Here is a 12,890-nt window from a genome sequence, read left to right on the forward strand (position 1 = left end):
CAATGACAAAAATGCCCTTAAACCAGTCGAAAGCATTTCAAGTATGATGAAGTTATTGATTTTATGTTTGTTATTATTATTTATCGCTAATATACACGTGAAACTTGTTCACCCATTGTAGCCTTTCACAATGTCATGTACATACTTATAGTCCACTGGCACTGAGAAAGACGGCAATAGGTGCATTAAATAGGTGTATTTATCTTTGTTAAGTGGAGGCGAACCAGCCCAAGGCTGAAAGCCTCCCTAATAAAGTTAAATAATAATAATAATCTTTGTTAAGCAATTATAACAGAGTTAAAAGGCTCAAAAAGCTATTTATAAGGTCCCAAGTAACCAACAAGCCCGTTAATCGCCCTTTTTGGTATATAAGACTGCTATACGACTGATATAAGGTTCGGAAACCCTATATTTACCTTATATCGCAAAAAGGGTGATTATCGGGTAGTTAGCGGGCTTGGTGGTTACTTGGGCATTCCATCAAAACACAGACAAACAGACGTATCTCTTCATTCTAGATCATCGTTTGCGCATTTAACGATTGATTTGAATGTTATCGTTTCCGCGAGCTACTCGCCGCAGCGCTGGCATCGGATCACTTTGACGTTTCTTTATATTCGGTTTTTATTGCATGCAACATTGTTTGCGAATCAGCGAGCAAGCTTGTTTTCCGCGAGAAGCCCGCGAGATGTCGTTACTGAAATCTTATGTTTAGCAGTATTATGTTTTGCAGATAATTTTATTTAAAGAGCTACGTCTGTTTGTCTGTGATTAAAAAGTTTGATTTATTGTAGGAATATTTTAAATGACCGTAAGACATTAGAGGATGTTAACCTAACTGGTCGAAAGTGTTATACACATTCCTGAAGAGGACTGACCAAAATCAGTACTTCAAAGCTACGTGGAGAGCAATTCAGGCATAACATTTGATAACGGCACAAAAGCATTTGTAAACAAACTTTCTAAGGCCCTTTACACGCGAACCAAAGTACGCCCAGGCAAACCAACAATATCTTCGGATAGGCGCAACTATCACCTTTTCGAAAGTGGTATTGGTTTGCGTGGGCGTACTTTGGTTCTCGTGTAAAGGGCCTTAGAAAGTTTGTTTACAAATGCTTTTGTGCCGTTATCAAATGTTATGCCTGAATTCTCAAAAAATACATTCAATAGTTATAAAGTGATATTTGAGGAAAACTTTGAATTTCCCCGTAATAATACTCAAGTCGTTTGAAAGCTGTTTTCCCCAGACAGTTCCACTTATAGTATCTGCATGTTGTATGCTCGATTGGGCTGACTTTTCCAAAGAATTTGGCAGGTAACAGATTGTTCCAATTTTGACATCCCGTCTGTTTCTTAGTATATTTCTATCAATAAATGCACTCACTTTAATGAAGAAAGCTATTAAGCACATGATTGACAGAATCCCTTGTCCATACAATTTGTTTGTTAACTTCGCATTTTCTCGGGCACGCCTCTGGTGATTTAATTAATGTATAAAGATCAATATGTATCTAGGTGTGTGCTGCAGAAAAGCAAGCACCGCGTTTAATTTTCTGATCTGATCGAATTCTGGTTGTAGAAAATAGTGTCTCTGAAAACGCGAAGTGGAAGGATTCTGTCAACCTTGTCCTTAAGCTATACTTGCCCTTTTCACGGTAGCTGAGACTAGCTCATTGAGAGAGTAATTTTTACTCAGTTGTTTGAGAAATTTCTAGTAACACAGGTCACTCAGCTCTATAAATGAATCGCTCACTGAGGTAGTCTCAGCGATCGTTTAATATTGTCTAGATAATAATTTCAATAGGTCCTATCTGCATTGATCGATTCGCATCATCGAATTTATCTTTCGTTACTAACTCAGCTGCACAAATATATCTTTGTGATAGATACCATCTTCTTTTATCAAACTGGGTGGTGATTATAGCACGAAATATGTTATCTTGGTATTCTAACGAGAAAACTGATGAAGAGAATCGTTCAATGTGTCGATAGATCGATAGATGAACGTAATGAAATGATCATCAATTAGTGAAATTTAAACAAACAACTTACGTAATTATTTTGAATCTTGGATAGGTTGGATGGTTGAAAGATTTCTATTAGGTTCAAGGGGTTTTGCATTTAATTCGCCTGCTGTTGTTGATTAGGTATGTCAGATGAACAAGAGCGTTTGGTACACTACTAACCCGCTTTAAATAGGAGTCCCAGCCGAACTCAAAACGCCCCAACAGCTGTCTTCTTGAACCAGGAAGTGGCACTAAAGCTGCTGTATGGTTATGAAAACTTTCAACAAGGTTCTTATAGGCATTTAGCCACATTGCTCCCTCAACCACTGATGGACTTATCCATTGAGGTCAAATGGGGCGTCATTCCCCACTTACCCCTTCCCAAAAGGGCACGAAAAAGGGGGGGGGGGGTAGGGGACCGTACCCGAAACCGGATCCCGGGCCAGGGCATCGTTAATATTCGTGAATTTTAATTTACTGCTTCTGCTGCTAGGGCCCGCAGTTTGGGGTTTTCCCTTTCAGGGTTAAAAAGTCGGCCCTCTCTCACATAAATATTGTTGCGTGTCACATGGGCACGCGTTTGGCCGGGGCCGATAATTTTTACAATATTATTGAAATTTATTGACATCAAGTTGCACTCGGATAAGGAGGGAGCTTGTGCGCGCACATTGATTTGCATTTATCCGCAGATTTTGTTATTAATGCCACTCGGCTATTGTTTTTTTTTTCTCTCCCCTCTGTGTCTGCTGTGGAAGAGGAGTAAAATTGCGTGCATCATTGCCGTTGACGTAGACTTTCCGCATGTCGATACAGGCCTCTCTCTCTAGCTCTCTCGGAATTAACACAAAAAAACAATGAATTGGAAATTATAGAATGTGGTTGAAGTAGAACTATAACATTCGATCATTTAATAACGTGGATGGGGACAAATTCAAGAAGTTTTTTTTTGCGATTTGAAACGCACATGTTTTGATTTGATTTACATAGTTAGTGAGTGTGATTTTATGATACCATTCAGAGTGGATTTCTTATGCGTTATGAAATTTATTATAATTGAACACTGTCACATTTCACGTTTCTTGCTTTGTTTTGACAAAAATCTGCTGTTTTGGTGGTTGCAGATATGACTTACCGCGCTCACAGCTCTGGGTATTTGGTAACACATCAAACATTAACCAACGGGTTTTTGCCAGTTTCTGGCTAGGTCTCCGAACAGCACAGGGTATCTTAGATATTCGCTTAGTTTTATAACTAAAAGCCTTAATTAGGAACTTGACTTGAAAATAATAATTTCTTATGGCATCGTTAAGCTAGGCTCCACGGTTGGACATTGAAACGATACGATGTTTTTGTTTTTGTTTTCATTTGATTTGTGTAGCTGACGTCGAACATTTACGTAGTGTGTGTGTAGGTGTGTTGTGGACCAACGAACAGTGCGCTTTCGCAGGTTGATAATAGTAGGCGTGACACGGTGCTGCTGTCTACATGCATCCTTCTTATCGAGTCGTGCGGTGATCTGTAGTAGTAGTAGGCCTCGCCTTGTTCCCTGTAGTTATCCGGATGTTCTGAAGGTTTTACATTTGCATTTTGCAATTGGTTGGCGTACCAAACTTGGGTGCATTCAGCCGATCGGCGTGCTTCGACCGCAGATGTGAACGGAGCGTGTCTATTCTACTGTATGATGCCGGACAGTACGGGCATACAGATCGCTGCGGAGTGTGCGAATGGAAGTGATGCCATCGGTTTGTGACCTCCTTACCACAGGAACGGCAACGCCAGGCGGTTCCCGGCTCCCGCGAGGGGGTAAACATGTTGTGATAGGACATCTGATGGTGCGGCGGATAGTGCGGATGATGGGACAGTTCGCCACCTCCAGCTGGTCCGTCGGGCGACGTTACGAGACACGACGTGAGAATGCTGCTGGCGTGACGGGACAAATGGTGCTCATACTGTCCTCCCCCCGGCCCTGCAACCAACAGAGGAACAAAAACACACCGATTGGGCAAAGAAACTTGTGTAGGGCCCCTCGTAGCTTACTAGAGAAAGGAACGTGTCTATGGTGTTTGTGTGTGTGTGTGTGTGTGTTTGGGAAGATGAAGTTACAGAGCAGATAGAAAGTATTGTTTTGGGGTAGAAGAGTGGTCCAAGGATGCGGATTGGTGATTGAGATGGTTTGAGGATTGGTTCGACTAGCTTTATGCATCGATGGATTCGAATGAATTGACAGGGAAACACAAAAATCGAATAAAGAAGGAAATGAATAACTAATGAAGAGAGTAGTTGCAAGCGAATTTGTTTCAATCATAATTGCCTACTCCACAATACCGGAACTGGTAATGAATTTGGTTTTGATTATTGCAGGCTTATCTCCGTGTCCCGCGAGTGATCCGGATTCGGAGCTTCCATTGAACGTTGCGATAATTCGTTAGCTCGTCTAGTGAAGTTCATTATGTTCGGGTTATTTTTTTTTTAGAACAAACGGGAAATAATTTGATTTTTTTTAGCAGCCTTTGTGGGCTAGCACTACGCAGTTTGATTATAATTGAAACATAATGAAAAAAGAAAACTAAATTAAATTAAACTTATGATGAGCGTGTGTGTAGGATGAAAATGATCGCAGCGACACTCCCGTTGGAGTGAGGCACTGCACAGATACAGAAAAAGATAGAGAGAGAGAGTGATTGAGTGAAATACAGATACAAAGAGGATACAATCAATCGCGTGCGCCACGTTTTCAGTTCAGAGATGGTGTGATTATATGGGATTTGCGGGGAATAATTCGGAAACTTATGTGTGTGGGTGTCTGTGTGAAGGGGGGGTAGGGGGATATGATTGCTAATACGTGCCACGCCATTTTTAAATCTCGTTCAGTTTGATGGACTTATAATGGATCGAATGGTTTCTATAGATTGAGGGAGAACTAAAAACTTAAAACGAAGCGAAATAATGCTTGATGAGGGGTTTTTTTTCAGGAAATTTGGGACCCTTGGAAAGGATGCTACGGTAAACGCCATGTGTAATACGTTATTTTTCAGGGAACGTAGGAAGGGAAGAGATACGTGAGAAGATGGTAAACGATACAATCTCAATACAAACATTTTTTTGACATACTTGGATAAAATGTGAGTTTTTTGGTATTTTTTTTCTGGTAAATTTTTTAGAAAGGAGAGCAGAAACTAGAGAAAAATATTAGCCAAACTAAAAATTCGTTTTCACTAAAAAGATAGGTAAAAGAGCGAGAATTAGTTCGAAAGGAAGAGCATAAAGAGAGATAGAGAGAGAGAATGAGTAAGAAAGATAAGTCAAAGATTAGCAAAAAACTTTGTTCTTCAGCTTGGTAACAAAAGATGACGATCTTGTTAGGATTCAATGCTACGGTTTTCGCTATCCCGGGTAGGGTAGGAGCAATTAAAAAAAAAACAAAATAAGAAAATCAAAATGGGAGTTAACTATCAACTCAAATGGTTTGTGGTTGCGTGAGAAAGAGAGTAAAAGTAGAATGAGCTTTGGCGCATATTGGGTGTCGATTGCTGTGACTGCAGCAGCTACAGGTTGAGAGTTAGAGAGATTGAGGACGATGGTGACTGGTTGGCGTCTTTTTACTTACTGTACTCATACAGAGTGGCAACTGAACTGGTCTAGCGCCATCTTTCTTTCAGATTTGCTTTTGATTTTCCGATTGTGCACCACGTGCGCGCGAATTATCCAATCGTGTTTGAATTTGTGGTTGCCTACTTTATTTTTGATCGAGAAAAACGCTAGTTCACATTAATAAGAGATAGATGGCGCTTTCTCCGTGGCATGTTTTGCGAATTGATTGCATTCCTTTCAACTTGACTGTGGTTTTCGATACGAGCTTTCAATTGGATTTTGTTGGAACTTTTCTACAGTCAAGACCAAATGTTAGGACAAGTTTAGATAGAATTGGTTGGTAGTTAAAAACATAAACTGTGCAAGAATCTTTTGTAAGTAGGAAATGAGCGAAACCAAAATCTAACGAAAAAATCAAAACGAAGAATGAAGTTGGCAACATTTGATGTTGGAGGAGGGAAGATGTGAATTCAATGTGTGAGGGGCGCAACGATTGTTTCGTTTCGTTTGAAAGTTGTTGGTACGAGATAGCAAGATAGGGGATGCCGCCGGGCCGAGAGGTTTCGCAGTATGTCGTCCGTTTGGTTGGTCCACTACTATTACTACTACTGGGGTTGGGTTTCTTCTGTCAAGCGTAAACCGGCGGTGGCAATAGGCGTTCAGGGAGGCGTTCGTCTCTGTCTCGCTACCATCTTCACACGTTAAGTTCCGGATGCTTGGAACGGCAATGCATTAGCAGCGTGTCACTGCGGGTATAGACGGCCGTGCATAGACTGCACGCGTATTTTCCGGGAAAGTGCACGTAGTAGTGATTGCGTACGTTGCAAACTATCTTCCCGCATAGGAGACACCTTTTGCGTTCGTCCAGGGAGTTCACTTTCTCGAATATCTGCGCGATACGGTACGTCTTCAGCTCTGGAAGTGTAACAGGAGAGAATGACAGAGACACGCACATAGACACGCAAGGCAGTGTGGTTGGTTTTTGGTTTTTTGTTGATTGAGGATGGTTTTTTTTTTTGGTTGTTGTTGTTGAGTTTGTCGTCGTTAGACGGGGGGGAGGAGCCAAGGATCCTAATGTTGATCATTTTCCGATATTTGGTTTGGTTTTTCGTTTGTTATTTGATATTTGAGCGATTCTTCTTATTAATGTGAAAAGCGTTTTTCTGAAGGGCCAAAAGGAACGAAACTTTGAGATTGATAAACTTTTATTTATACATTGTGAGTACCGAGCGGAAAAATTACTGAATTGCATTAAAAATTACGTGAGATAAATAATTACTGGTTAGAGTAAAAAGTACTGAAAGATTCTGCTTTGAAAGAAAGTTGGTGATGAGGTAAAAATTTGAAAGGAAATGAAAAATTGTTCGTAGCTAGCAGATTAAGAATACTTTGCTGGATAACCTAATGTCGTTGTTCTCAACCGAAAAAAGAAAGGCAAAACGTTAAAAAGTTTTATTAGGAAAAAGAGAAAATGTGATAAGAATGATTAAGAGAATATAAAGATATGAAGACGTTGGAAAATTTCGTTGTGCTTTTTTTTTAAATCGTAATTCACTGTTTAAAAGTTCGTGCTTTTCTGGCTTTTCGATTTAGAATAAGATCGGTAGGTTTTGCGCCAATTGTGATTTGAATACGTTTGTTTTTGTTTTCAACTCGACTGTTGATGAGTTTGTATTAATTTTCATCGAGAGATAGAGAAAGAGGTTGATATAATTTCAAAATGAATAGTATCGAGCAAGCAGAAAAAGTCAAACCAAGCAAAGTTTTGTTTCTGTTTTAATATACTGTTTTAATGGAGGATGAATAATATTGGCGCAAATACGACTATTGCTGTACTCAAAGTAGAGATAAATCAAAACCATAAATAATACTTAAGAAATAAACTGGTTTATTACCGTAAAAAGGATTGAACACTCAGATTTTCATAACAATCAATACTTCACATAATGTCTTTTACGTAAAAAGACAGCGCACAGATTTGCAATTGGCCCCAAATGAAGTGCCGGTTCCTGGGGAAACAAACTTTCCTCCCAGCAGCATGTTCTCTACCATATTCTGTGCCGTTCGTTGGCTCCCTCTCTCGAGAATACAATTGTCAATAATTGAATAAAAATAATAAAATTATTTCTCTCGTTTTCACGCCGGTCTTGTACATTTGGCACAATCGTGCACTATAGTGGACAAGTGCTGTTTTTTTTTTTGGATTCGGGGGAGGGGGTCAACCGTTTCCGGAAGGATGCCCCCAATGCTGGTGCATAAAATGCATATCGAAATCAGTTTTGCCATACTCTCAACAGACCAAGCATATGCAAATGAGTTTTCTTTTCATATGGATATTACAACAGATTTCCAACTCCCATTCGCTCTTTAATAAGAGGGTTCAGCAGAGCCATACGCGAATTTAAATGGAAAAATTAGATGGGTTTTGTGGTTGTTTTGAACTTTAATTTCACAACGGGCAATCGAAAATATTCGTGAAGTCGCATTAATTTTCCAAAGATCTACAATTTATCCGACAGTTATTATAGATGGCGTTGGAAACAGTAAAAAAAAAATACAAAACAAACAAAAGTAGCGAATCACTATCGAAAACAATTAACGGCATCGATACGCGCATACACGCACACCTATTTGGGAACAACGATGAACACACGCAAACACACTCACGCACTCATACTTTCGCTTCGATGAGGACAAAAGATCCGCCGGATTTCGTCGTCTGGTGGTTCGATCGCGACGTAAATAATTGAACCACTCTCTGACTGCTCTGCCTTTTCCCCGTCCGGTGCCGCCGCCGAAGCGTGACGTGTCCGAACGGAACAATCCGTAAGATGATTAAATTTAAATAAACACATCATAATGGTATACTTTTTCCCCCCGTTTGTTTGTTTGTTTGCTTGTTTACTCGCTTCCGGTAGCGTTGCTTCAACTGTATTTGTGTTTTCCCTGGGCGCTTGTTTATATACAATATTAAAACGCGCTGGCTACTTGGATTGGCAATCGTATTCAAAACTTCTGTTGACGAACGGAAATTTTCTGGCGGAAGGAATCCTGAAATTCGGAATCAGATAGGTCAAAATACATTTGATTTTTTTTTTGTAGATGCTTTGTCTATGTTTATTAATTTTTCATCGACATTTGTCAAACTATAGAAATAAAAAATATACTTTTCCATCGTTAATTGTAATATAAATAATTTTAGTAATGATTATTAAAAATAATCATCAATTTCAATATAATCACCTTAAATCGATAACATTAATTTCAATTAAATGTAAGGTCAGGTAAGTATTGATTAATATCAAAGAAATAGCAATTAATTTATTCAATAAACTTTGTAAAAATACAGCGACTAAGAAAACATTACTTTATTTTTTGCAAATTTTCTTTTAGTTAAACCTCTGTTGCTGTTTCTTATTCTGGTTCAGCAGCTTCTGCTTCACTTACTGGGTTCATTAGTATGTAATGGTTTTCACATGGTTTGTTTTCATTTTTTTTTTTTTTTGACATTCATCATCAATTACTGCCCTTTTATTTTTTGGAAGGAAAACATTGAAAAGGTAACATAAATGATGTTCTGCTCATTCATTTAGTTGCCTACCGTGTTGTAGAACGAGTAGACCAGCATGGCTCTCAGCCAAGTATTTTGTCCCTAATTCTGCTTGTATGTGCTTGTTACCTCCATTATAAATAATCATAACTAGTCAATATTGCACGTACGGTTTCCTCAAATGGGTTTTTATTTACTTCTTCTATTAAAATTACGTTTACACAGTTTTCCCATCGTTTGCTTAGTACACTCACAGCTTCAAATCTTGCGACACTTGCTACTCACACGACACCTTTTCCGCTTGCACAATGTCACTTCTTTGTTTTACCTTCTTTTTTTTTAATTCAAACTAGTTTTCAATTTTAACACACAGAAATTTACAAATCAAACTTTCAATCGTTCCTTTTAGCACCATCTTATCTCCCATCCTCATTTTTCGCACATTTGACCTACGCAAGGTGATGTTTCACGATTTGCATTGAACCTCGCATTTCTCTCTAAGACCTTTCAAACCGAATCAGTGTGCCTTCTGTTTAGATTTAAAACTCAAAAAAAAAAACATTGTTAATTCAATAGTATCACATAATGTTTTTGCTTAAAAATGTTGTTGGATAATATGCAGTTACTGGAAGAAAATTTTGGTTAAACTCCCTATCTTCTTCTACTTCTTCTTCTATTCTTTCCGGTTGGCTTCCATTGGTTCCATTGATGATGAGACGGGGGGTAATCCATTTCAATTAAAATTCAAACGACTTTTAACAGTTGATTTCCGACCCAATGCACAATTACAACTTTGGAATACTAATTCGATTCCGGTGCCGCCGCAAGCCGCAAGGACTATTGTCATCGGCAGCACTGACAAGTGGATGAGCAATAGTTTCCCAGCGGGAAGTTTGAGGTTATAAAAACTTTTCCGACTTCTCCGCCCCGCTTCAATAATTATCGTTTTCTTCTGGCTAGCCGTGCGATCCGGGTTTTGCTTGGCTGCCCGGCTATGATTGAGCTTTGCGGATTTTCTCGGGGACTTAATTGTTTTGTTTTGTCGCTTTTTTTTTCTTCTTCTGGCAATCGCTGAAGAGAGCAGGACACCACTGCTGAGGAACGTGAGTTCTTTTCTCGCTTTCGCTTCGTTTAACAATTTTGTGTGGTGCTTAGCCGAGAGACAACCAAATAAAAAAAGTTCATTGCGACGATGATTCTTTCTCTTGCTTTGATTGCGCTCGTGTTGGCAGTTGTTATAGTTGTCGACATCGGGTGTATGTGAGGAGATTTTGCAGATATAATTTAATTGTTACCCGTGTGGTAAAACGGGGAGCATGGGAAATTACGTGGCTGCTGTTTGAGATAAGTTGAAGTTTGAGCTGGTGGGCAGGCTTGCGGTTTGAATATAGAACTCATTTAACAGCTGGTTCTTAAAGGTTTCATCTTAATTTCGTTTTGAAATTTCTCCAGGATTATGGGGAAAAGTTAATCTGAAATTCAATTCGCAATCCATACGAGTTTCAAGGCTCATCAACGTCACACACTCAATCGATGAAGGCGCGTGGCGAAAAAACAGATAGCCTCCCTTTTCTGTCAAAAGCGAGCAGCTTTCAATACTTCATCTCCCTTTCGTCGCATCGAAATCGTGAAGCGGATGTGTCAAAAACCGATCACTTTCGATCAGTTCATCGTCAATTCAGGCATAACATTTGATAACGGCACAAAAGCATTTGTAAACAAACTTTCTAAGGCCCTTTACACCCGAACCAAAGTACGCCCACGCAAACCAATACTCCTTTCGGGAAGGTGATAGTTGCACCTATCCGATGATGTTGTTGGTTTGCGCGGGCGTACTTCGGTTCCCGTGTAAAGGGCATTAGAAAGTTTGTTTACAAATGCTTTTGTGCCGTTATCAAATGTTATGCCTGAATTGATGTAAATTTTAGGCATTGTCTTCTTCTTCTTCTTCTTCTTCTTCTTCTTCTTCTTTTCCTTTATTTAACGTCGGTCTCTGTTCCGCAATCTAGTGCCAATCACCGACGGACATCGATTGCCATCCATTAACGGCAATCGAATGTGCTGAATGTGCTTTACTTCCCTTCCGAAGGAAGACGTGACCAGAGATTTTTATGCCTCAGCTGGGATTGAACCCAGACCCATTGGGGTGTTAGAAAGCAGTCACGCTTACCACTACACCAGCGGCGCCGGCTTAGGCATTGTCATAACCTATTTTATTACATCATGTGTAAATACAAGTAAGCACTCTTGTTTGTAATATTCATGTTGTCACTCAGTTTTGACGGCCGTCAATGACGTTAAAATAGGACGAAGCTGACTAAAATTTGAGTTCCGTTGATTTATTTTGAGTGAAGGTCACTCATATTTGACAAAGTGAGATTTACCCAAAATCGAGCAGTTAGTTCGAAAATAGCTGTGTTAACGATGGACCGATTTTCGAGCAGAACTCAGCCAAAGTTGTCAAAATCTAACTTCTTTACAGTCAGAAATAGCCATCCTCGGATAGCAGGGTTAATCGATAACGTTCCAGCTGTCAAATTTTAACCTAAAGTTTAAAAAAATCCGCCAAATGGTTCAGAGCCTCTATAAGTCTATGAGTAACCACGATTTTGGCGAAAGCGGATCTTGAGTCAGAGGCCGTGAATGGATCGCATAATTCCAGCAGTTACTTTTGATTGCCGAATCTCGGTAATAACACCCAGAAAACAAATTTTACTAAGATCTCAGTAAATTTGTGAAATTTGATGTCGGCAGAAAATGACTGAGATGAAAATCAAATCTTAGTGTGTACCAGACATTTTATGAAAATAAGTCCTGAATTTTAAGGCAAGTGTTAATACTGTTAGTTAGGAACTCAAGAATCCACTTCTACCTCACGAACTTTACCGTGGAGCAATAATATGATATTATTTCTTCTAGAATTTCGATAAAAGAGTGTTCAACTTAAATAAGGCTTAAAAAATCAGATATTTATTGCCTTATTATCTTAAAATCTCTTTTTGAAGGACGTCCAAAATCTAAGTGATTGATTACTGCTCCATGGTAATGTTCAAATGGTGGAAACGTCATTTTTAATTGCTTTGAATCGTTACTAATTTATCATTGTAACGATTCAAAAGAAGTTTTCAAAATAATTTTGGAGTGGTTAAGGATTTTGCCGTAAATATTTCATAATACTCTCATTTACAGTAACCTGAAATTATTAGGGTTCATTCGATGATTTTTCGCAGTTCCTCCATTGATATACGCAAAAATCTGTTTTTCGATACAAGAATTCTTTGAAAATCCTTATATTATCGTTTACTGATCTTTGAGAATTTTCAACAAGCATACACTCGGGGACGGGACTGCCGTTAGTGCATCCATAACTTTCACGCTGACAGTCATGAGTCTGTCGAGCTTTATGATGTCGTAACACTAGCACTAACACAAGTTACCGAGAAGGTTTCTGACTCAGCCACTTACTCACTCTGCCATCACTCAACCGAGAAGGTTTATGACGGTCTGTCATCAGAGATTTTAATAAAATGATGTATTACATTTCAGTTCTTTAGGAAAAACCTAAATAAATCCTCCATTTTTATTGTATGGTAAAATGGTAAAGTTCGAGTTTAAGGAATCGTCAGTTAAAACTACTCGAATGATATGATTAATAAACCGATGTTGCAATTCCGGAGAACTTTGAGATTTGGGCGTAATTGTTTTTGTAAACAAACATGTCAATCGCTGATTTCTCGCGAATA

The 12,890-nt window shown here is 39.0% G+C and overlaps 1 protein-coding gene across 2 annotated transcripts in view; it reads right to left on the reverse strand.

Annotated features, from left to right (window-relative positions):
• Window positions 1-3,249: 3,249 nt before the first annotated feature.
• Window positions 3,250-12,890, reverse strand: part of LOC135700496 (sex determination protein fruitless-like) — a 790,809-nt gene continuing 781,168 nt past the window's right edge. For both annotated transcript variants that reach the window (XM_065221037.1, XM_065221038.1), the window contains one exon: window positions 3,250-3,972. In XM_065221037.1, the coding sequence (XP_065077109.1) occupies window positions 3,581-3,972 (392 nt within the window). In that variant the 3' untranslated portion in view covers window positions 3,250-3,580. The remainder of the gene's footprint in view (window positions 3,973-12,890) is intronic.

This window comes from Ochlerotatus camptorhynchus, unplaced genomic scaffold, assembly GCF_037179485.1.
Source record: "Ochlerotatus camptorhynchus isolate MF236.1 unplaced genomic scaffold, CSIRO-AGI_Acam_v1.1 ptg000137l, whole genome shotgun sequence".
NCBI classification, from domain to species: Eukaryota; Metazoa; Arthropoda; class Insecta; order Diptera; family Culicidae; genus Ochlerotatus; species Ochlerotatus camptorhynchus.